The sequence below is a fragment of the Primulina eburnea genome, chromosome 4 (genome assembly GCF_022965805.1).
Source record: "Primulina eburnea isolate SZY01 chromosome 4, ASM2296580v1, whole genome shotgun sequence".
Classification (NCBI taxonomy): Eukaryota; Viridiplantae; Streptophyta; class Magnoliopsida; order Lamiales; family Gesneriaceae; genus Primulina; species Primulina eburnea.
In genome coordinates this window covers 10632099-10658421 of record NC_133104.1, presented here as the reverse complement: position 1 = coordinate 10658421, position 26323 = coordinate 10632099, and the positions used below count along the sequence as shown (strand labels likewise).

General features: G+C 38.0%; 2 protein-coding genes across 2 annotated transcripts; one reads left to right on the top strand and one right to left on the bottom strand.

The window, feature by feature from the left end:
- The first annotated feature begins 319 nt into the window (after nt 1–319).
- Nucleotides 320–3141, top strand: LOC140830081 (uncharacterized). The gene is made up of 3 exons (XM_073193362.1): nt 320–434; nt 822–1609; nt 2410–3141. Exons 1-3 carry the CDS (start codon nt 320–322, stop codon nt 3139–3141), a joined length of 1635 nt encoding a protein of 544 aa, XP_073049463.1.
- Nucleotides 3142–19898: 16757 nt separating this feature from the next.
- Nucleotides 19899–23108, bottom strand: LOC140830881 (large ribosomal subunit protein uL13c). The gene is made up of 4 exons (XM_073194422.1): nt 22800–23108; nt 21239–21424; nt 20755–20925; nt 19899–20172 (listed from the first exon to the last, which is right to left on the bottom strand). The coding sequence occupies exons 1-4, from the start codon at nt 23022–23024 to the stop codon at nt 20056–20058; spliced, it is 699 nt and encodes a 232-aa protein (XP_073050523.1). The 5' UTR covers nt 23025–23108; the 3' UTR covers nt 19899–20055.
- Nucleotides 23109–26323: the final 3215 nt, after the last annotated feature.

Here is a 26323-nt window from a genome sequence, read left to right as displayed (position 1 = left end):
TAGTTGTGATTGGTCGATAAATTATAATTCATCTAGCATAAAAGTTTTTAAATTATAATTCAAACGATAGTTGTGATTGGTCGAATATATTTTATTAATTGATGAATAAAGATTTTTTTCTGTAAATATCATGGAAATATATGAAAATTAGTATTCTTGAAAATATAGATCTATTTAATTCTATGGACAACAGGTTTTTCTCCCTCCTGCAAATGCTAGGGTTTGTTATCTCTCGTTAGGGTCGGTCGTCTGCCAGGGCAAGACTGATCCGCTCAGTCGAGTGATTCTAATTTGTTCGCCGGTTCTTGGAGATTATAACATGGATCCAGAGGAAATAACAAGGTTGGTTACAGAGATGCAATTGTCAAATTCTGGAACGGAAGATTGTCTGAAACTCGAGGAAACTGACTTTCAGATAGGCAACGACAGACGAAGTATGTGCCTGCTGGCTAAGATTTTTTCATCGAAGATAATAAATCGGGAAGCGTTTCGCCAGCAAATGCCACGTATTCTTCAGACGGAAAGAAGGTGTGTTATCGAATCTTTGGGGGACAACATTTTTATCTTTGAGTTTTTTTCTAAACGGGATCGATCACGGGCTTTGATGGATGGACCTTGGAATTTTTCACGTAATCTTATTGTGTTCAAGGAACCAGGGGAGTGGAAAACTCCTAGATCAGTAGGTTTTTAGAAGATCAATATTTGGGTTCAATTCCACAATACCCCGCTTGAGTGCATGCATGAAGATTTGATTCTGAAATTAGGGAGGATGACAGGTCAGATCCTATAATTAGATCGAGGTGATGGTGGGTCTTTCCTAGGCAGATTTGTGAGGATTAGGCTTTGTCTAAATATCACCAATCCAATCAAGAAGTGTATACGGATAAAGCCAACAAGAGATGCAGATGGTATCATAGTCCTCTTGGTTTATGAAAAGTTACCCGATTTCTGCTATGCATGTGGGAGAGTGGGGCATTCTCTTCGGGAGTGTGAAGATCTTACAGTTGATAAATCGTTACCCTCATTTGGCACATGGCTTAGGGCAGTTTCTCATACGGGGTGGGGAAAGAGGAGTTCAACATCTGAGGCGAAACCAAAGCAACCACATAATGATGAGGGATCTCAGTCTGAGACAAATAATTACCCAAATCAGGATTCTCGAGAGTTGGCTATCGTTATTCATCGCATGGATTCTACAACAAAGGTTCCTCCAGAGCAGACAGATAAGGGTAGAAACAGTCTGCCTACTGATATTAATCTTATTATCCCTACAGATCGGATGGAATTCAATCCACCACCATTAAGTTTGGTTGCGGGGGCGGTTCGGTCATCTCCTAATATTGAGCGCAGCCCATCGCAGAAAATACACAAGACGGTGGATAGTGACTTGGTAATGGATATCGACTTCGCGGGTTCTTCTTCTAAACATTGGAAACGTCGAGCACGGGATAAGGGTAAAGAGAATTTTTTGGGTTCGGACTCTCACTCCGTATCTGGAAATAAAAGAGGACTTTCGAGCATTCTAGGCACGGCAGAAAAGAATCACAAGAGCCCATCAAAAAAGTTTAGATTGAATGACGGAATACTGAATCCCGAAGATAATAAGACGGTGGTTGCTCCGCAACTCCGTCGATCATTATGAATATCATATCTTGGAATGCCCGGGGGCTTGGGAACCAACGTGCATTCCGGGAACTAAGGCGTTTGATTGCCGAAAAGGACCCAAATCTTTTATTCTTATGCGAAACAAGAATGAAAGAGGTAAACTATAGAAGATGGAGAGATACATTGGGTTTTTCTGGATGTTTTGTGGTGGATAGTCACGGCAAGAGTGGTGGTTTAATCCTTTTTTGGAAGACTTCGGTAAGTGTTTATATCAAATCTTATTATCCAGGCCACATCGACTGCATGATACAGGAGACAAACTTTGCTTGGAGATTCACGGGTTTCTATGGGCAGCCGGATGTATCTTTACGCTGCTTTTCATGGGACTTACTCAGAAATATAAAACGCTTACCGGAGTTATGTGAGTTACCGTGGCTAGTCGGGGGAGATTTCAACGAAATTTGTTATGACATTGAGAAACTGTGAGGGGTACGGCGGAGTCCATCACAAATGCAGGAGTTTCGTGATGCCCTCGATGTTTGCGAGTTACAAGATATCCATAGTCGCGGTGACCTGTTTACATGGGTCAATTGTAGACAAGCTGATAGTGCTATATTTGAGAGACTCGACAGATTTGTGGCATGTTTGAATTGGAGGCTACTATTCCCTACAGTACGAGCAAACTCTCTTGAGTTCTATCACTCAGACCATAGGCCGATATGCATCGAAGTCCGTTTGAATGTCACGCAAAATCTCTTTGAGCGTAGAAAGATGAGATGACTCTTCAGATTTGAAAAATACTAGTTACTGGAGTCAGAGTACAGGAAGGTGATTACCAGGGGTTGGGGAGCTACCGATTCTCATAGAACATTAGTGGATCGCTTATCCATTTGTAAGCTCACACTACAAACATGGGCAGAGGTTAGAGTGTCCTTCAACCCAAAGAAACTTAAGTCAAAGCGAATCGAACTGAATTGTCTTCGAACAAGTGAGCATTGGAACTCGTCGAACAACAAGATTAGAAAGCTGGAAGGTGAAGTTGAGAAGCTTTCTTCCCAGGAGGAGTTATATTGGAGGCAGCGAAGCCGTATCTCTTGGCTTCGTGAAGGTGATAGGAACTCCAGATTCTTTCATCAGAAATCCTCACTCCGAAAGGTACATAATTCTATCCAGGGATTAATCTCTTGCCATGGGGATTGGTGTACGGAAATTATGGGGATGGGAAACATTGTTCTGGATTATTTTGGTAGACTCTTCTCTTCATCTAGCCCAAATATTGCGGACTTGGATGCACTGGTGGGGATAGTAGAGCCGACAGTGGATTGTACCATGAATCGCATTCTTACTGGACCGTTCACGCCGAAGGAGATCCATAGAGCGCTATTTGATGTGAACCCAGATAAAGCTCGAGGCCTGGATGGTTTTTCAGCTCTGTTTTATCAGAAATTTTGGGATGTAATAGGAGATGATGTTACAGCAGCTGCACTTCAAATATTTAATGGGGAGCACCGATTAATCGGTGGAATGAGACAATAGTTATACTCATCCTGAAAGTGAGAGATCTGTTGAGGATCGAAGTTGAGTTTAGAGGGGGGGTGAATAAATTCTACTCGTTTTTCTTTCTTTTCTGATGAGGTACTAAAATCCTATTAGGGATAGTAGTTTATCTTTTGCGAATACTTTCACCTGATTACAATAAAACGTGCGGAAACAATCTGATGAAGTAGTTGAAAGACAATAAAACAGTAGGCAGCAGTTGTTTATGGAAGTTCGAAGATAAACTCTTCTACGTCTCCCCTTCTCCTCTTTCCAGAAGGTATAACTAAAATACTTTGGATATTACAGTACAACTCTTGTACACACCCACTTCAAAAGGACTTATACCTCGGCCTACTGAAACTCTTAGTTTCTCAACTCACAGAAATGCTAAACACAAAGTTCTGAAAAGACTCTTTTCAGATTACAAACTCTTCTAGATAAAGTGTAAGTGATGTAAAGATTGTGAAGAGTGTAAGAATCAGTAGCACAAGATGATCTTCAAAAGATCAGATATTTGCTATGAAGCATGTGCTACTTTTCTTTGTGTTGAACTTTTTGTACTCAAGGAATTTCGAGATTTGTCTGATGAGAGATAATAGCTTTTGTTCTTTGAAAGATGATATTATGCGAAGTATCGTGTCGTATAAGGATTTGATCCATGTATATATAATCGACTGAGTTCAACGTTCACAATCAGAGGATGTCTCCAGATAACCGATACAATCAGCTTTATTATCGAAAGAAGTTCCTGCAGAAAAGCTATAAAACAATCAGTCTTGTTTCATACTTAATTGGGTAAAATGCATTAAATGACTCCGTATAGTATTTAATGCTGCAATTAATACTAGTACTAGGAACCCTTTAACGGTAACAATAAAGTTAGCAACGTTAGGAAACGTCCTCTACTGGTTTTGTATTACTATCCATTCTACTGGTTTAGTTTTATGAGACCAGTAGCTTCTGATAAGTTAGTCTACTGTTCTGGTCTGCTGGTTTTAGTTAATCATCGCCACAATAAAATTCATGTCTAACAATTTCCCCCTTTGTGGTGATGCAAAAACCTAGACAGTAGAAAGTTGATACATAAAGCAGATAATCATTTAAACAAAAATAGTAATGTCAATAAAGTATCAAAGACAATGATTAATCAGTTTCAATATCCCTGAAGATGACTTCTTCATTATGAGGTTCTTGAAGTCTTCTGGTTGATGGTTCAGCTTCATCTTCAGGTTGTCTGGCTCCTGCTGGATCTCCTCTATCTTCCTCCTTTTTGGCATCAGCCGCAACTACATGGGCGAAGAGGTCATTCAGTCTTCCGGATATGTTTTGAATGCCATCGGTTAGCATCTCCAGGTACGGAGTTTGAGAAGAGATGCGATTATCCAATGAAGTGAGAGATTGATTTTGAGAGTCAATCTTGGCATCCATAAGTTCCACGGAAGTAGAAAGTGATCGGAAGAGATCATCATGCTCAGTGATTCGGTTAAGTATATCAGTTTGAGTGAGCATGATGGTACCGTGAGTTCTTGATATAGCCTGTCTGAAAACAACGGATTCAGCATACATCTTTTCCATGGTTTCCGCCGTGTTATAGATGTGTTTGCCCATTCGTTCTCTGAAAGATTGAGCACCACTGAATTCCGAAATGTTTTCGCAGGACATACGTTTCAATAAATCAGATATGTTGTTGAGTTCCCGTTGTAGAGACTCAATCTGAAATTCTAGGTTAAAAGCATCTGATTCCGGAGAGGGAGTTCGCGCAAGCATGCGTTGCTTAATCTCAGAAAGACGAGAGTTCGTCTCAGTCAGAACAGGATGAGAGATAGTCAACGCAGTAGAAACAAGGTTAGCATCCATCAAGGCAGTAGAAGGACCAGGGTCTGCTGTGCGTTCTTCTGGAAGTGTAGAAACAGTAGGTTCAGCAGCAACCAGTGGAAGAACAATTTCTTCAGCGGGAACGGCCAAGTCAGAGGCCAAAATTTCTTCCGTTGGTGCAATAACAGCCTGTGAGACTGATAGTTCTTCAGTAGAAGGTGCAGAAGGCTGATCCAGAAGAATGTGCATTGCTGCTTGATGAGTAGCAGAAAAAATCTCTAAATTTGGCAATAAAGAAGAGGCATCTGGTTCTGCTATGTGTTGAACTGGGGTCGGAGAAGCAGAATGTGACAATGAAGTAGCCGGTGCGACTTCCAGAGGAGTAGAAATTGTAGGAACAATTGACTCAATGACCTCTTCGACCAAAGCCAGTTCATGTACAGATAGCAACGATGAGGACTGAATGGGCCTTGTCGGAGATGCAGGAGTACTGAGAGCAGAAGCCTTTGGGGAGGCTGTGGTCCTTTCCTCAACTGTCTGATTCTGATGAAAGTCTGGAACAAGGCCAATGTGATAAACAGTAGGCTCGCCAAAGCCTTGTTCTTGAGCAAGAAGTTGCTCACGCATCTGTTTGAACTTGTCAGATAGAATCACAATAACATTTTGATACTGAACAGCAGTAGGAACACTAGGATCAAAATTCGATTCAAGAACTTTCAGGACTGATTCTAGCTTCTGACATTTCAGCTGCTCGAGGATGAAACTCCTTCTGCGCAAGGCCTCGATAACATTTTCCGTTTTTGCAAGCTGAAAAATTTTCTTCTCTGCAATCATCATTATGGCATAGTTCCCTTTAGTCTTAAAGTAAGCAAAAGAATGGAAAAGACGAACTGAGTGCCACTCATCAAAAAAAATCATATCATCATTTGCAGAGGTTTCAATTTCTGCTAGATGAAGATCAACGCCGGTGGTAACAGTTGTTTTGTGTCCAAAAATTGGTGGTTCTTCAACCATTTTCCCTTTGCCTTTATCAGATAAAGAAATAGGCACGATAGGTCGGAAAGCAGAGGAACCACTATTTGATTCTCGAATCACTATTCCAGATGATGCCTTGAAAACAGAGGCAGTAGACGGTGCTGGAATAGATGCAGTAGCTTGTGCAGTCGCAGAAGTAATGGGTCGAACAGAAGGAACCACTTCTGGAAATACCTGTCTGATAGGTATTTTCTCAATCTCAGACAGTGCTGCTGTCTTCTTGATTTTAAGAATAGTGCGAGGTTTCTTCTTGGCTGGGGTTGGCACTGGTGGTTGAACAGCAGCAGCAGACTCTTCTGATGCTGTTTTGTCCGAGTCAGTCGAAATGATCACTCTTTTCCTCTTAATTGTCTTTTGAGGTTTTGGAACCTCAGAAGCAGTTTCTCCAATTTCCATTTTCAAGGCAACAAACTCCGCCACGGTTGGCTTAGGCCTTAAAGCAAGTACGTTCGCAGCATCAATCATGGTTACTGAAACAACATCCTGATCACTGGTTGAGGCGAAACCAGCATCCTTGAGCATTGCGCTGATTTGAACAGCGAATCCAGAACTTTTCCTGACAACCATATACTTCATAATTCTAAAGAGAAAATGACTCCAGTCCACTTTGGTTCCCTTAGTAATGGCAATCATCACTTGAACCTTCTCTTTCGTCAACTTGTCGAAGGTGCCAGCTTTGATCAAAATAGCTTTTGCCACAATATCGGCCAGAATTTGATATTCCATTTTAAGTAATTTCTTGTGACAAGAGGGAGACACTTCTTCTCCAGAGGCTGAGAACGAGCTAAGCGCAACAGACATATCTGTTTTGGAAATATCAGATAGTTCAGAAATACCTGAGAGTGGAAGAAGAAAGGTCGCTCCTAGAAGTGCGGCATCAATAGAGATAGATGCGTCTCCTTGAGAGTGAACAATCTTTCCTTCATGTACTGACGCTTTAGCGTAAAAATCCAGGAGAGCATTTTTGTAAATTATGGCGGGTGCTTCCAGGAATTTTCTGAGTCCCGATTTCTCAATGTCTTGAAACATTTTAACGAGATTCTCATCCTTGATGTTGAGAACAGAGGCAAAATTGACTTGATAAGCGTTAAGAGTGTACGCTCCAGCAATTTCTGTATAAGGATAGAAGCAGATATAATTTGCAGTAGTTAGTGATGATAGAGAGAAATCAGTAGCTAAATAATCGATAGTTATGAAACAGTAAAGGTGAAAAGGTGAAGTTAAGAAAAATATACAGGCCTGAAATAAACATAAAGACACGTGTCAGTATGTTTTTGGTTGAGTGTTTGAAAAGTTTTGCAGAAACTGTCAGATATACGAATGATTTTGAAAATTTTGAAAAAGGCGGGCTGTCCAGATGGTTACTAAAGAAATCAGAAGAGGATTTGTCGTTTTATGATAACGTCTGCTGGAAGTTTCATGGTGCTGAAATATTTGAACACTTTGACAAAAACCAGCAGACTTGTAGTTTTATCGAAAAGACAAACATTCTATCTGCTTTCTGAAAAGGTGTCAAACTTTTAGTCTGACTAAAATATTGTTCCCCCTCGGTAAATGCAACTAATAAGTGTTCATAATTGCGACAAGTGACTCTTGGCCATCTTTCAATCTGAACCGTCGAAATGAACAGTCGCAAGGGTCTTTGTTTCTTCTATAAATACCTGCACAACTGGAACGAGATAAAACACACACAATCTAAAATGAAAACTCAATATAAAAGAAAGTTAGAGTTGGATCCAAGAGTCGAAGCAAAAATGTTCAGAGAGAAGTTTGAGTATATCATTATTTACGTAATGATCCTTGAAACACACTCCTGGAAATGTAGTTTCCACAGTCAAGCAAATCTGTTGCTTCGATTGAGTTTGAAATGTAGCATCGATTCTTTCCAGAAGCATGCTAATGCGATAAGTGGATTGATGATGCTGAAAACATCTATGATGCCTTGTAAGGCATCTAAAAATACATTAGTGCTGACAAGACCCAAGCTTGCTAGATTCTTTCTAGGCCGTGAGCTTGCTGGAGTCTCTTGTTCCTATTGAAGTACTTTGCAAGCAAATTGCAGAGAGCTCCTATTACTGAAGACCAAAGCTAAATGTAACGCTACTGGTTAAATAGCATTTGTAGATCTACTGTTTTTACTTTTGCATCGTGTAATGTACAGAAATGGTTTCTAATAAAGTTCCAGTTTACGTATCTGACTTTTCCTTCTGTTTTTCTACAAATAACTTACTGTAAGTTCAATACGATAAATAAATGAGTAAGAATAAAGTATAACCAAGATAACAGAAAATAATCAAGTTAAATCTATCAAACCAAGAGAATTACGAAAGTAAGAAAACTTATTTTCTGGTAAGGGTTTTGTGAAGATATCTGCTGTTTGTTGATCAGTAGAAATGTATTCCAGACGAATGTTCTTCTTCTGTACATGATCTCTAATAAAGTGATGTCTGATGTCAATGTGCTTCGTTCTGGAATGAAGTACTGGATTTTGTGTGATTGCAATTGCACTAGTATTATCACAGAATATAGGTGATTCGGAGGCTTGAATCCCATAGTCTCTTAATTGTTCCTGAATCCACAATATCTGAGAGCAGCAGCTTCCAGCAGCCAGATATTCTGCTTCTGCAGTAGATGTGGCTATGGAAGTCTGCTTCTTGCTAAACCAGGATATCAGCCTATCACCAAGAAATTGAAAAAAACCACTCGTGCTTTTTCGGTCTAGTTTGCAACATGCATAATCAGCATCTGAATATCCAATAAGATTTAGCGATGAATCATTGGGATACCATAAGCCGACATTTTGAGTTCCTTTCATGTACTTCAAAATACGTTTCGCAGCAATATAATGAGATTGTTTGGGGTTAGATTGAAATCTAGCACAAATACAAACAGCAAACATGATATCTGGTCTACTGGCAGTTAGATATAATAATGAATCAATAAGACCGCGATACTGAGTTACCTCTACTGGAATACCACTTTCATCTTTATCAAGTTTAATAAATGAGCTCATTGGAGTAGAAGCAGCAGAGCATGCTTCCATTCCGAACTTTTTCAGAAGCTCCTTGGTGTACTTGACTTGATTTATAAAGATTCCAGTCTCTGATTGCTTAATCTGTAATCCTAGGAAGAATGTTAATTCTCCCATCATACTCATTTCGAATTTATCCTGCATCGATTTTCCAAACTTTGCACATAATTTGTGGTTAGTTGACCCAAAAATGATATCATCAACATAAATCTGTACTAAAAGAATATGCTTATTCTTGACTAAAGTAAACAGAGTTTTATCTACTGCTCCAATGGTAAAATCATGATCAATAAGAAACTGTGATAGAGTGTCATACCATGCTCTAGGTGCCTGTTTTAGACCATACAGTGCTTTGTGTAATTTAAATACATGATGAGGTGAGAAGTGATTGATAAAACCTGGAGGTTGTTCGACGTAGACTTCTTCTTGTAAGAGACCATTCAGAAAGGCACTTTTCACATCCATTTGATATACTTTGAAATTCTTGAAAGCAGCAAAGGCTAAGAATATTCTGATTGCTTCGAGCCTTGCTACTGGTGCATAGGTCTCATCAAAGTCTATTCCTTCTTCCTGTCTGAAACCTTGAGCAACCAATCTTGCTTTATTTCTCACCACTGTGCCTTCTTCATTGAGTTTGTTTCTAAATACCCACCGAGTTCCAATGACAGCTTGGTGAGATGGTCTAGGTACTAGATACCAAACTTCATTTCGTTTGAATTGATTCAGCTCTTCTTGCATGGCTTCAATCCAACTAGGATCCAGAAGAGCTTCTTCAATTTTCTTTGGTTCATCCTGAGATATAAAAGCAGCATGCATGTATTTATTAAGCATTTGCCATCTGGTTCTCAAAGGCGCTGCTGGATTACCAATAACTAATGATGGAGGATGAGATATTCTCCAGATAAAAGGATTTAAAAGGATATCTTCCTGATTTGATATGTTGAGATTGTTCTCGATGGAACCAGTAGTGGGTTCCTGAGTGTCTTCTGCTGGTATTGGTAGATCCACAGTCTGTACTTCTGGTTCCACTAATGGAATGTCTGGTTCTGGATTTTGAAGATCCTTGATGTTTGCTTCTACATCATCTTCACTGTCAATTTCCAAGTGAATCCTGTCTAGCCTGTTACTTAAATCAGATATGTTAGATATTTCAGGAGCACTGTTGTCTTCATCGAAGACAACATGAATCGATTCTTCAACATTAAGAGTTCTATTGTTGAAGATTCTGAAAGCTTTGCTTATAGCAGAGTAACCAAGAAATAGTCCAGCATCTGATTTTGAGTAAAAAGCAGTTAAATGATTTTTGTCATTATTTAGCACAAAGCATTTGCAACCAAACACATGAAAATAAGATACGTTAGGCTTCTTCCCTTTCCATATTTCATAAAGGGTATGATTGTGCCTTTTGTTGACCATAGATCTGTTTTGCGTGTAACAAGCAGTATTGATAGCTTCAGCCCAGAAGCGCTGAGAGATGTCTGCATCTGCTAGCATTGTTCTTGCAGCTTCTTTTAGAGTTCTATTTCTCCTCTCAGCTACTCCGTTTTTTTTGAGGTGTTCTGGCAGCTGAATATTCATGATGAATCCCCTGTTCATTCAAATATAACTCAAGATACTTGTTAGTGAACTCAGTACCCCGATCACTTCTGATTTTAATGATGCTAGAAGATTTTTCATTTTGAATTCTTTTCAGAAGCTTGATCAAGAGGCTACTGGTTTGATCTTTTCCTGCGAGAAATATTACCCAAGTGAATCTAGAAAAATCATCAATAACAACAAGAGTATATTTCATTCCCCCTAAGCTCATGATGGGGATTGGACCAAAAAGATCCATGTGCAGTAGTTCCAGACATCTTGAAGTTGATTTGCTATCTTTGTTCTTGAAACTGGATTTTATCTGTTTCCCAAGCTGACAAGCAGAACAAATATGATTTTTAACAAAGTTAATATCAGGTAATCCATCAACTATATTCTGCTTCTTGAGATAATTGATTGACTTGAAATTCAGATGATTCAATTTCTTGTGCCATAGCCAGTGTTTATTGCTAAGAGAAGCAACTAAGCATGTAGGAGTATTGACATGATTTGAGTTCCAAGAGACTTTGTAAGTATTGCCTTCTCTTTTTCCGGTTAACACAGTAGTTTCAGCAGAATCTCTAACTATACATGAATGCTTCTGAAAAGCTACAGAATAACCATTATCACATAGTTGACTAATGCTGATTAGATTGTAACAAAGATTGTCAACTAATAACACATCATTGATAGTTATGTTACCATGGATAATCTTACCCTTACCCATGGTTTTACCTTTTGAGTTGTCTCCAAAAGTTATCTTTGGTCCAGTACAACTCATTATCTCGGAAAGTTTTTCTGTCCAGTCATGTGTCTGGAGCATCCACTGTCCAGATACCATGTAGAGTTACTGACTTCTGCTTTCTTCTGTTGTTCCTGCATACACAAATTTTAGTATCTGGTACCCAAATCTATTTGGGTCCAAGCCTTATCAGTCCTTTGGGGACCCACATTTGTACAATTCTTGGTGACCTTGTACTTCGGGTATCCAAAGATGTGTGTGCAGTAGAAGGTCTGTTATTTCTAACAGTATGCATATTAAAATGTTGTTCCTCCCTTCTGTTTCTATTTTTCAGTCTCTTCTGAACAGGTTTAGAGTTGTAGTACTGATGGTTTTTAACTTTCATAGGATGTTGTCTTCCAGAGTTGAATTCTTTTCTGAATCTTGAACTCTGGTCAACTTTTTCCTTAGGTTTAACGTAACCCAGACCATAGTGCATTCTTCTGTTCATCTGATTTACATTCCTTTCAACTGAAGCAGTAGGTACCTCTGGTTCCTGTACCACACTGGATTTCACAAAGTGAATGTATTTCCCTTTGCACATATCCAGTGTTGGCTTAGTATTAGTTTCAGAAGTGCCTTCATTATTACAAAAACCGAGACCACTTCTATCTCCTGATTGTTTTTGTAATTCTTGCATCTTTTCCAATGAAACAGAAGACTTGTTCCAAGCATTTACCAGTAGCGACAGCGTCTGGTTTTCAGAAAGCACCTTCTGGTAATCTGCTTTGGCTCTTTCATTCTCAGTTATTAATTTACTCATCTTAACTTGTAAATCATTACAGCTGTCTACTTGCAAGCAAGTTAACTTACTGTTCTGACTCTTTAAGTTTTGATTTTCGATCTTAACTTCTTCAAATGATTGAGAAAGTCTGGAATACTCTTTTACCATGTCATGTAGTGCATCAATCAAATCATTTCGTGTAAATTCATTGGAGTCAAAATCAAATACCTCTTCAAATATCGAGGTTGAGTCATTGTCTGCCATGAGACATTTGATTTCTTCTGCATCACTATCACTGGAATGACTTTCTGAGTCAGATGACTCAGAACTAGAGTCCGCCCATTTGGATTTGCTTTCTTCGGCAATCATTGCTTTTCGATCTCTTCTGGTCTTTTTTTCATTTCTCTTGTGATCCTTTCTCTTTTTGTCATCCTTCTTTGGTTTAGGACAATCAGCAATGAAGTGACCTATCTTTCCACAATTAAAGCATCCCATATCACCAGATGGTGAATCTTTCTTGAAGTTGCGATTGGGACCCTGATAAGTTCGATGGTTCTTCTTCATGAACCTGGAGAATTTCTTTACAAATAAGGACATAGCATCACTGCTGATTTGTTCAGCAGTCTTCTCCAATGTATTGTCAATGATCACAGTAGGTAATGCCTGAGGTGCAACTGCAGCAGAAGTAGAAGAGGTAGTGGCAGAAGCAGTGAAAGCAGTAGCAGTAGCAACAAGAGCCTTGGTAGGTAGGCTTGAAGGCTCTTCTCCACTTCTTACTTCTAATTCGAACTCGTAAGCTTTCAGATCTGCAAATAAGTCGTGCAGTTCCAATTTGTTCAAATCATTGGACACTCTCATAGCCATTTTGTTTTAACATCCCATTCTCTTGGTAAGGCTCTCATCACCTTGAGGGCTATTTCTCTGTTGCTATGCTCTTTACCCAGAGCTGTTAGCTCATTGACCAGGCTACTGAATCTTTCATCAAACTCGTTTAGAGTTTCACCAGCTCTCATTTTTAGATTTTCGAACTTCTGCATTGCTACAGACAGTTTGTTTTCTTTCGTTTGCTCATTTCCTTCACATATCTGGATGAGCTTCTCCCAAATATCCTTTGCAGTAGAACACATTTTGATCTTGCTAAAAGTGTTCTTGTCGAGAGTTTTATACAGTATATCCTTCGCCACATTATCAAGGTTGGCCTTCTTCTTATCTTCACTGGTCCATTCACTTCTTGATTTTTCAACCATCTGTGGTGCACCTTCAGTAACAGCAACAGCTGCATTAGGCTTTAATATTTTCAGTGGACCATCTGTAATGACATACCACATGTCATCATCTTGTGCTGCAAGATGAGCTTGCATTCTGATCTTCCAGTCATCGAAATCTTCCTTAGAGAACATATGGATCTTGCTGAAGTGTTCCATTTGTTGTAGTTTTCACGAACAAGAATAACCTGCTCTGATACCAATTGTTGAGGATCGAAGTTGAGTTTAGAGGGGGTGAATAAACTCTACTCGTTTTTCTTTCTTTTCTGATGAGGTACTAAAATCCTGTTAGGGATAGTAGTTTATCTTGTGCGAATACTTTCACCTGATTACAATAAAACGTGCGGAAACAATCTGATGAAGTAGTTGAAAGATAATAAAACAGTAGGCAGCAGTTGTTTATGGAAGTTCGAAGATAAACTCTTCTACGTCTCCCCTTCTCCTGTTTCCAGAAGGTATAACTAAAAGACTTTGGATATTACAGTACAACTCTTGTACAAACCCACTTCAGAAGGACTTATACCTCGACCTACTGAAACTCTTAGTTTCTCAACTCACAAAAATGCTAAACACAAAGTTCTGAGAAGACTCTTTTCAGATTACAAACTCTTCTAGATAAAGTGTAAGTGATGTAAAGATTGTGAAGAGTGTAAGAATCAGTAGCACAAGATGATCTTCAAAAGATCAGATATTAGCTATGAAGCGTGTGCTACTTTTCTTTGTGTTGAACTTTTTGTACTCAAGGAATTTCGAGATTTGTCTGATGAGAGATAATAGCTTTTGTTCCTTGAAAGATGATATTATGCGAAGTATCGTGTCGTATAAGGATTTGATCCATGTATATATAATCGACTGAGTTCAACGTTCACAATCAGAGGATGTCTCCAGATAACCGATACAATCAGCTTTATTACCGAAAGAAGTTCCTGCAGAAAAGCTATAAAACAATCAGTCTTGTTTCATACTTAATTGGGTAAAATGCATTAAATGACTCCGTATAGTATTTAATGCTGCAATTAATACTAGTACTAGGAACCCTTTAACAGTAACAATAAAGGTAGCAACGTTAGGAAACGTCCTCTACTGGTTTTGTATTACTATCCTTTCTACTGGTTTAGTTTTATGAGACCAGTAGCTTCTGATAAGTTAGTCTACTGTTCTGGTCTGCTGGTTTTAGTTAATCATCGCCACAATAAAATTCATGTCTAACAAGATCCGAAGCTCATGTCTGAATTTAGATCGATAAGTCTTTGCAATGTCTCTTATAAGATTGTTTCTAGGGCTATAACCAATCGGTTCCGCCCTATTCTCTCAAAAATCATTGGATCGTCTCAAAGTGCTTTCATCCCGGGCCGCCTGATCACAGATAATGTTATTGTGGGTTTTGAAATCTTACACTGGTTGAGAAACAGGAAAGTGGGTCGTCGTGGTTATGCTGCTTTGAAGCTAGATATGAGCAAGGCATATGAGCGTGTGGAGTGAGATTTTCTGCAAGCACCGTTGATTCGCCTTGGGTTTGACTCTCGATGGATCGCCCTGCTAATGAGACGTGTCAGAACAGTATCTTATTCTTTCCGAGTTAATCAAGAGGTGGTTGGACCGTTAACACCAGGCAGAGGGCTACGTCCAGGAGATCCTCTATCACCATATCTATTCGTGTTGTGTGCTCAGGGCCTGTCGGCGTTAATCACATCATTTGAGAAAAGAGGGCCGATTAAAGGGGTGAAGATAGCAAATTACAGTCCATCATCTCTCACTTGTTTTTCGCCGATGACAGTTTGGTATTCTTTCGGGCTACAATGGAAGAAGGAGTTTTGGTAAAAGATTGTCTGAATACTTATGAGAGAGCCTCTGGGAAAACGATCAATTTCTCCAAATCAGCTCTATCTTTCCGCCCTAATACAAATCCGTTGGTCATTGACTCGATCAAAACGATACTTACTATACCGGTGGTTCAACTCCATGATCTGTATCTAGGGTTGCCTATGGTATCATTGAAAAGCAAGAGACTTCAGTTCAAAAATTTGGTGGAGAGGGTGGTGAAACGTATTCAAGGATGGAGCCATAATTGTTTCACTACAGGGGGCAAGGAGGTGCTCATTAAATCTGTCCTTTAGTCGATCCTGACTTATGTCATGTCTTGTTTTAAAATACCCTTATGTGAAGAGATAGAAAAAGCATGAGCCAATTTTTGGTGGGGGTTAGATAATGGATAAAGGAAGATGCACTGGCAATCTTGTGACTTCCTCTGTCAACCAAAATGCCGAGGGGGTCTTGGTTTCTGAAAAATGACAGAATTCAATCGGGAACTTCTAGCAAAAAAATTATGATCTGCTCAGAGATCCAGACTCCCTTATATTCCGAGTCCTTAAAGGAAGATACTTCAAGCATGGGGACATCATGGAAGGGGGGCTAGGGTAACAACCCATCATAAATTTGGAGATCGTTAACCTGGAGTAAAGACGTAGTTGCCGATGGATTTCTATGGCGTGTGGGCGATGGTAAAGACATTCAAATACTTGATGATAATTGGATTCCTAGTATGAAGAATGAACTGGGGCTACTCTGGTCCCGTGGGCACAAGACTTGACTGTCAGTTCTCTAATTCGAGAGAGAGCTAGTCTGATATCATATCCGACAATTTCAACCCGCATGTTGAAAGTGAAATCTTAAAATTTCCACTCTCAACAAGTGATTATAAGGATGCACGTTTATGGAGATATGAATTTAAAGGCAAATACTCGGTTCGTGATGGTTACAGGTTACAAAGGGGAATGTTCGATACTCCAGCTCATCAATCAGCTTTCCCAAACGAAGATTGGTGGGCTTTCATCTGAAGCCTTTCACTTCCACCTAAGATCCGTATTTTATGGTGGTAGGTCTCGCATGATTGTATTCCCACGAATCATAATCTCTGGCGACACCATGTCCCAATTACTGGTAGTTGCTCACTATGTGGTGCCTCTACTGACTCAACCTACCATTCCTTATTTTTCTGCTCAGTGACCAGACATCTGTGGAAAACATCTCAGTTCTCTTTTTTGCTTAAGGTAGCCAAAGCAAGTCACACAATAGAACTTTGCCTGTGGATGAAGGAAAAACTAATAAAGTTGGAGTTCAAAACATTTGTGATTCATACTTGGGCTATTTGGAAGGAAAGGCAGAGTTTTATTCATGGTAATAGAGAACAAATGATAGTAGAGAATGTTGATTGGTGCGGGGTGCTGTTACGTGACTTCCAATATGTGAACTCGCAACTCAATCATTATAATTTCGTGCACCGACAACCTAAAGTACATAGGTGGGCTCCCCCGGGTTTTGGATTGTTGAAACTGAACACTGATGCTTGTGTCAATAAAGAAGCAGATTGGTACTGTATTGGGGGGGGGGGGGGGGGGTTCTAAGAGATCATCAAGGCCGTCTCTTGTTGGATTTCGGGAATCGGATCTCTCACAGCCTATTTCGGTGGTCCATGGAGAACTTCTAGCAGTCCTTGAAGGGTTAAAACTACTTTATGAGAAGAATTTCAATAATGTTTTGGTAGAAACAGATTCCTTACTGGCAGTGCAAGCAGTCGCAGCCACACAAGATTATCTTGGCTATGTAGGTCTTTGTGCTACTGATATTGGAGAACGCTTCAGAAATCTTGCAATTTCGGAGTGTACTCATGTTTACAGAGCGGCTAATGTAGTAGCCCATCATTTAGCCCGTTTTTTTTCTCACTCCAGTCCATCGTTTGTCTGGATGAATGGCGAGTTTTCTTTGGTTAGTTCAACTTGTAATGGATAATTTATCTCAATAAAGTTACAAGTTTCTATCAAAAAAAAAAGAAAATATAGATCTATTTACTAAGGAATTTCTACAAGGCTACAATTACCTACATTGATAGTGAGAGTTGTCAAATGATGTGCTCTCTCTTTGTTTTTTTAAGGAACTTTTTCTTGATAAAGTTTTAAAATGGTCAATTCCTTGTCCAACTCACATCCAAGAGGGGGAATGCGAAGTTATTTGAATGTGATATATATGTTGGGAGTTCCTGTTGATGGTTGTTTCGGCCAAATTAATGAAGTGGTTGGAGAAAGATGGAAGCGTGTTTCTCAGTAATGAGAAAACTCTATAAATAGAGCTCCTGCATCTCATTTCATATAATTCTTTCATAAAGTTCTTTCTCTAATCTTATAGAATTTTAATGCTTGGTTTGATAATATTTGTGAGGTGTTTGTTCTCCTGTATTAAGAAAGTGTATGTTTTATCTCTAATAATTTTTTGGGGTTTTCTATGTAAATATTGTTATCCAGATTTATATTTTATTTTCATATTATTATCTCAAGTTGCAGCAAATATGACCAATTGGAGATACCATTATTATGGGGCAACTTGCATTTATCATCTTCACGAAACATCAAAATTCTCAAAAATAAAATTAAAGGTATTTTCAAATCTTGCATTTTTAAGAGTCAAGCGCATTTGTTCCATTTGTATATATATCAGGGCAAACAACTCTATTCGTATTCGTGTTTATCTGATGTTTTTATTCCAAGTTTTATGCTTAAATCGTCTTATTTGTGCTATCTTTAGGTTTGACTAAAATTGGGAGAAAGCTGGTAAATGGAAACGAAATGTAAATTATGTGAATTGTGTGACGCCAAGTGGATAATAGCAAGAGAAATTAGGCAAAATCATATGAAAGAGACCAAGAAAATTCTCGAGAATGAAGGTCCAGAGCCTGTGCAAATTCTGAAACATACCTAAGACCATCAATCCATCATCAATGTGTCTTTTGTACAAGAAAGTGTGAATTGCTGAAAATATATTGTCATAGATCCTATGCAACGTACCGAAAACCCCTAATGTACTTATACAACGTGTGCATAATGAATGACACAGACCGAGGCTTGTGGCTTGTACAGTTTCCTTATAATATATTCGCCCCCTCCGGTATGTGCTCCGAGGATTAAGCGGACGTCTATTTCCCAAGATACAACGGAGAAACCAGCAGAGTTACATCACAAAGCACTATGCTAGCGAACAAAAGCAGTACCTGAACTTTATCAGAAAACGGAGCAGAAGCAGAACAAGCAGAAGCAATATTGTAGCAGAAGAAGTACTGTATCAGAACAAGCAGAAGTACTGTATCAGAACAAGCAGAAGTAATGTAGCAGTAGGAGAAAGTGGATTTTTCGATCTGTCTTTTTCTGGCCTTGGCACATCTCCTATTTATACATATCTATACAAGCCATACGAAAAGCCAAAGGTTGTCATAAAGATGACCACAAAAAAAAATAACAAAAGATGGCATAGACTAGCTGGGCGATATTTGTCTTGATCGGTCCGACATTACATTTGCACACAAGTCAAGCCTTTTTTCACTGTAAATGGGGCCCAAGATTTGCACCCCCCTGCGCCGGCGTGCGTGAGAGAGAACTTCTTGACCACACTTTGTTACACCTCCATAAATTGTAACACAATATAAACTTATTTATACCATTTTATTATTTAAATGTGGGACAAACTCACCTTTCAAATTTTCATTCAATCACATGAAAAACCCATAAGCCTAAAAGTACATATCTTTAATCCAACAAAATTCACATACAATCGCTGATATTTTTCTTTTTCTTATTTATTTCTTCATTACTATGAATTCAAATATTAGATAAGAGTCTAGATTTGATTTTATGGATTATTTTTATTTTGATTGGGAACCACAATATGGTTGAACCATTGATTTTTGTTCGTGTATTGGATCATGTTATATTTTGATTTATTTTAACTTTGATTTATATTCGCTTAATTTACTTTTTTTAAAACGGGTCATTAACTGCATGAGATTAATCTTGAACCGAAAGGGAATAAATTAAATATAACTTCAAAATATTGATCAACTCATGGTTAAACCGACAAGAAATAATATTTGATTTCACTATTCGATTTTATGCAAATGCTATAGTTTCATAAATGCTTAATGAATTTTTATTTAATAAAACTAAATAAGAAATAATTGAACTGTTAAATTAAAATAGTATAATTATTATAGATATAGATTAATAGTTAAAATAGAGAATTTTATCTGACCGAATAATTCTTACTCACTTAAATCCAATACGCAGTGATAACTGATAGTTTGATACTCTTGTGTGTGCAGGTCATTTGTTTGACATTTGTATCTCCCTGAGTTTGATACTACTTTCGAGTAATTTTTCTGTATAGTTTACTTTAGCATAATCTATTTGATTTTACTCACTTTAAATATTTCCGATTTAGCCTGGATTAAGTTAAATAATTCATATATTGGTAATTAAATAATAATCCTCGTGAGAACTAATTAAACTTACTCTAATTTATTATAACTTGATCTAGTTCACGTGCTAGTTTTATCCCCAACTTGACTTGGTGAGTCGATGCGCAAAGGAATCAAGAAAATAATTGGAAATGGCCATAACAGATACATGCAAGTTATTCCATCCTCCTTATAGTATTAGTCCATGTGCAGGTTTTGCTTAGAAATTTTTTATTAAATTAAAATAATTGAACTCGACACCTTTGAAATAGCTGAATTTTGATATCCAACTCAAGCCCAAAATATTAGTGAAGGAACTACAGTAAGAAATGAAACAATCGAGCAACATGGTACAACAACGAAACAATGTCTAACTTGATCTCCTGAAGGAGAAATAGTGAACATCTATGCAACTTTCTGAATCCTCTTGTCTCTTATGGGTAAATCAATTGGTTTTTGAGCCTCGTGGGGATGCTGCGGACCAGTGTACACCTTCAGATGGTTAAATAATTGTCTGCCAAGCTGCATGGAACACAAGAAGAAACTGCCTAAATATATATATTGCATGACAACAAGTACTCACAAGCAATATAAGAGGCATGCAATTATATCATCTTTGATTATCGTACAGTTCTGTTATAATTATGGAGATGAACGCATACTGCTAAAACATGATCCATACAATGACCTTATTTAGACAATCACGGAAACTATTTGTTGAGGAACAACAAAAACTCCCATCGATGTGTTTTGCCTATGAGGAGCAATGTATCAAATTGTGGTTTTTTGGCTACTGTACAGTTTAAACTATTGAAATTGTACTGTTATCATCGGACATATAGCTTTTGCTGCTATCTCGCGCCCCGAGCCGTGGTAGAGCGATTGCACAATGGGCCTATAGCAACTATTTTGTATCCATTCTTGTTTTTACGAAAATGACTAACTAAGTTGTTATAGGATACATTGTAAGCTTTTATAATACTCCTCATAATCTGATGTAGGATAAGGTATCACATGCTATGTGTAATAATGTAAGGTGTAGGTACTGGGTACCAAGTTTCAGAAGAAAAGGAGACATCTAATACACTGTCGTTAGAAACATACCCTCTGTTTAGGAAGCATTCCACGGACAGCATGCTCAATTATTCTCTCAGGAATTCTCTTCTGAAGTTGATCAAAAGTTTCCACTGTCATCCCACCCGGTCTCCCTGAGTGCCTTCTGTAGAGTTTTTGTGTCCTCTTTTTTCCAGACACAGCAACCTTCTCTGCATTAATCTATTGATGCCACAAAGCAGTAGAAAGACTTAATAATCTCACACATATCACATATTGCTTTGATAGTACATTTTGTAAGAGAGAACCGACATGAGAATGATACAAGGAGTCAAGGTCGTATCTAGACTAAGTTGAATATTATTAAACAACGAGAACATTATGCTAAAATTGTACTCAGGGATCATTAAAACTAGTACCTAAGTATAGATCACAAAACATGGTACTACAAAGATTCCATAGAATTACTATTTTGTAGTTATTATGAAATCTCGTATAATACCACGAAACCTCACGCTGCCAAATGTCAACTTACCACTATAACAAATGCTCCCATATCCACACTAGGAGTATAAGTAGCCAGATTCTTTCCCCTAATATAAATGGCTATAGTTGAGGCCAATCTTCCCAGAATCTTGTCAGTGGCATCCACAATATACCAAGGCTTGTCTGTATTCACGTGATCTGCGGCTTTGGGATACCATGTTTTATTCCATTTATCCTACAATAAGAAAATAAAATATCAAATGAATCATCTTAACGTGATTTATTAACACATAAGAAGCATATAGGCACCAATATTTTTACCACCATATAGGCCTATTAGTGCACTGAAAAAATGTTGTAAACACAGAAACATAGATTAGTTAATAATTGTTAAGGCCACGGTGGTCCCAAATGAGTGAGTTTCTGAATATAAGTCGGAACATCTAGCTAGTTCATTTGAGAGAACTCATTAAATGATGAAATGGATGAAAATCAAATAGCAACGCACATAATACACATTTCAGAAATTTAGAGGTAACAAATCTTCCAGTCAATGAGACATATATCCATGTGAATTGTAGACAATCTGAAGTAGAGTTTGGACCTGACACTATGAGGCCTTGTTGTAAAAGGCATTTACCACAAATCTGTATTTGTGGTGTATCAAAAAGAGAAATTATTTCTTTGCACCTAGTGAAAACAAACATATCATAGAGAGAGAGAGAGAGAGAGAGAGAGACCTACGCCCTCAATGTTCGTTCCAGAGATGCATTGCTTTTCATCATAAAAAACAGTTTGAGGAGCCACCAAGTTAGAAAATAACAAAAAACTAGTTTTACTTCAAAGAGAAAGCTAGCTCTTTCTCCCCACAATCATGTTTCACACAGGTGATAGGTCAAGTTTTACGTTTACCACCTTCTTACAAATACTTCAAGACTACAATAAATCCTTCCTTTCATTGTTAGTTTAACTCTTCTTACTATGGTTAGCTTATTTCTATCAATCCAAAGTCTTCAGGAAAATGTATCTACCAAAACAGTTAATATTGAAAAAACACCGAGTGATCCCACATCTTTCTCTTCCCTCAACGCAGAACGGGTGGCCTAATTATAGGCAGTACAACACATAATGGTGAAACCCGGACTCTGATACCATGTTAAGATTGGAACTTGGACCTAACTCAACCCCGAAAGCTAGCTCAAGGGAGAGGAGGATTGTCCAAGTCAATATATGCCACTCAAAGATTAATTATCTACCGATGTGGGACATTTATCAATAAGTACCCCAATCAACCATTCACTTAAGTTCACAAATTTAGCATTTCAGCGACGGACTAAGCTCAGGATTATCATTTGATACAAAATCTCCACAATGTCGCAATTTATGTCTTGACAAATTCTAAACAAAAAATATATTGAAGAGTGCACAAACACAGTATAAAACCTAACCTCAAGCAGATAAGTAATAATACCCGGCCGCAGGCCCAAACGTTTAGAAAGTTTAGAGTTCGAAATCCAGTATTATTTCATTTTGGAAAAAAAAATACAAGCAGAGGCCAAAGATTACAGTCAAGCATTAAAACGAGAAAAAAACGTGGGCGAAATTCTTACAGGACCAGTGAGATCATCAAACATCCACTGCTGCTCGACTGGTACAAGCCCCGTATTTTCTTGGCAAAAGATTTTGAACGGCCGGTTGGCTGAGGCCGATTGCTTGGCTGAGACAGCGAGTGGACATCCAAGAAATGGGGTTTTATCGAGAGATGAGGATAAGTGGTTTCGAGAATGTTTTGAGAGCACAATCGATGAAATGGCGCAGTTTACCGTCATTGCCATGGGTGGGATTTCTCTGTTTTCTCGATTTAGTTTTGTGTATGGGAAGGAAGAGAGGAGCAGTGAAGTGGATAAGAACTAAGACCACATTCTTAGGCTTTTGCGACCATAATATTTCGACAATATTAGATAATTTGTGTTTGTAATTATTAATTCCGAATTAAAATTTTAATATTATTAAAAGTAAAAATTTACGGTAAAAAATAAAAATCTCAAACTGTCAAAATTTATTAAACACACTTTATAAAATTTTATCTGTATTCAATTGTTATTTTCTTCTCACATTGAGAGACCTATTTATAAAATTTCTTTGGAAATAATCCAAAAATAAATATATCATTACATAAATCATCACACACTAATTTTAAATATTTACAACTCTTATTTTCATCATTCAACTTTTATATTTTCAATATTCAAATATTCCAACTCATATTTTTCAACACCTCCCTTGTGATGATGATCATTGTAATGCCCGGAACACTGATTGACATTTTTGAATTAATAGATATGTTATGAATATTGTATATAGAGATCAAATGTGGGAAATGAAGAAGTTTGGCATGAAACTTAGAATTTTGAAGGAATGGCCGAAGCCATACCGCACCTGCACTGCATTTCCTACCGCCCCCACGGTGCTAGAAGGACCGCCCCCGCGGTGCATGACCAGTAGGGTGGCAAGTTTTGCAAAATCAAGACCGCACCCGCGGTGCGAGAATGACCGCACCCGCGGTGGTGTGACCGCACCCGCGGTCGCTATTTTGTGAAAAATGAAAGTGGTGCCGAAGCATGAGCGCACCCGCGCTGAAGATGCCACCGCACCCGCGGTCATGCGTGCCACTTGAAAAATAAAGACACTTGTTCCTTGCCATGCAATATAAGTGTATGTGGCTTCATTTCCTTCCATTTCAGTAGCAAGCACCGAGGAAACTCCAGAGAGAAAGCTTCAATTCTCATGCTCTTAAATTATGGTTTTGCAAGATTCCATCAATCGATTTTAAATCCGAGCTTAGATTATTGATCTTTGCATCAAGAGCTTTAAAGTGATGTAAGTTTCCTTCAATTCCTGCATGATTTGAGAAATGGATACATTATGCGATTATTATAAACTTCTAGCATGTTTGAGTTGAATTATACAGATTGTGATCCTTGTAAATTGAGGTTGTTGAGGATTATGATTTATTGTTGTTGAGTATTATTGTTTGAATTGACCGGTATCGAGAAATAACGCCGATAGGTCGTCGAATCGTATCAAGATTGATTATTGATTCGTATACATGTTGACTATGAATTGGGGGTTGATTATTATTATGTGTTCTGGATATACTAAACAGTATATATTTGAAGTCAGATTGAAGAACGGACTGTTTATACAATTATTATGAATTTCTGAAGCGATATGACAGAAATTGTACAGAATTGATATTATAGAGACTGTATTGTGATACCGTTGAAACATCAGTTGATTTAGATTGATCAGATTCAGTAATGATTTAGATTTCATCGTGACATCGTTGATATGAATCAGATTGTATCTTGTTCAGACATTGATCAGATTTTGTACTGATTTGAGTATTGATCAAGAACTAATTGTGATTGGAGTTATTAACTGATACAGTGTATTCGATATTGTCATTTCAGATTTGATATGGACAGATTAGACTTCGAGATTTCCTCTTCGTCAGACCAGGACGAAAAAGGTATAATTCATGTTTTGTTTGGAGAGATACAACTCAAATGAGATCTAATTTGAGTTTCCCAACCAAAATCACATACTAGATTTATTGCTTATCTTGTAATATGATTGTGATTTGTTTATAGACTTGTATTCAAATCTTTTGAGATGATTATGCTTTGTTTATACATTAATATTCATTGCATTTAAGATAGGAGAGTCTTGACAGAAACAGTCAAACTTCTAGACGTTCGGTGATATCGCAGCTTAGGGGAAGATCACCTCTCCTATTGTAGATGTCGATACAGATGAGACCGAAGTCTAGGAATAAGACGTACAGTCACCCCGATTGGGAGGGTAGGTGACAGCCATTGACGTCTTATTCACACCGGGATCCCTAGAGTTAGAATCGAGTCGAGTCAAGACATGATCTGATTTGACTAGCATGTTTAGATAGATTGGTTCCTAGATCAGGGAATCCATTGTTATTACTTGCATGCTTATTTTATTGTGAGTTCAGAGAATTTGGGAACCATCGTCATCGCATGCTTATCTGATTTAGTTTCACAGACCATGGAACCTATTGTTATTGATTTTATGCATGATAGTATGCTTTATGATTTATATGGCGTTCATGCATGTTTATCATGTTTTATACTGGGATATTTATATCTCACCGGAGTATCCGGCTGTTGTCTTGTTTTGTATGTGTGCATGACAACAGGTGGGACAAGATCGGGGTCAAGAAGATGATGAGAGAAGACGAGTTTAGCGTGGTGATTCCGGACTTATTGTAGACTTGGTTTAATACTTGAAATTTAGTAGTTAAACCTTAAATTAGTTTGAGTGAGTAATGTACATTATTGTACTTTTATACTGACATGTATATTAGATTGATGTCATTACCTTCCGCACTTGTACTTTAAAAAGAAAAGTTTTTAGACCCTGTTTTATCTCAATTCATAATTAAATCACAAAGATTATTAAGAAAATGATTAGCGTCCGGGTCCCCACAATCATGATACAATAATTGTCTTCATTACGTGTTTTGTACTGCCTCGTTAAAAACATTACTAGGAAAAACTCATTGGGACAAAAACCATAGTAAGGGAAAAAGAATGCAGTCACGTAAACTCCCCCTCATGTTAACACAAACGATTCTTCACAAATTTCGTAGATTGCGCATCTCAATGTTATGTATATGCTTTCTGAATATTGTCGTAGGAAGTGCCTTTGTGAAGAGATCTGGTGAGTTTTTACTTGATTGAATGTAACGAATATCAATATCTTTATTCTTCTCAAGCTCTTGTGTGAATGCGAAGAACTTAGGGAGAATATGTTTAGTTCTGTCGCTTTTTAATTATCTTTCTTTCATTTGAGCAATACATAGAGCATTATCTTCATATAGTGTCACGGGCTTCTTGTCGAATGATAATCCGCATGACGTTTGAATATGTTCGGTCATTGATTTTATCCACACACATTCACGGCTTACTTCATGTAGTGCAATGATCTCGGCGTGATTTTTGATGAAGTTGTTACAAGTGTTTGTTTCTGTGAACGTCAAGAAATTACAGTGCCTCCACGAGTAAATACATATCCAGTTTTGGAACGTGCCTTGTGTGGA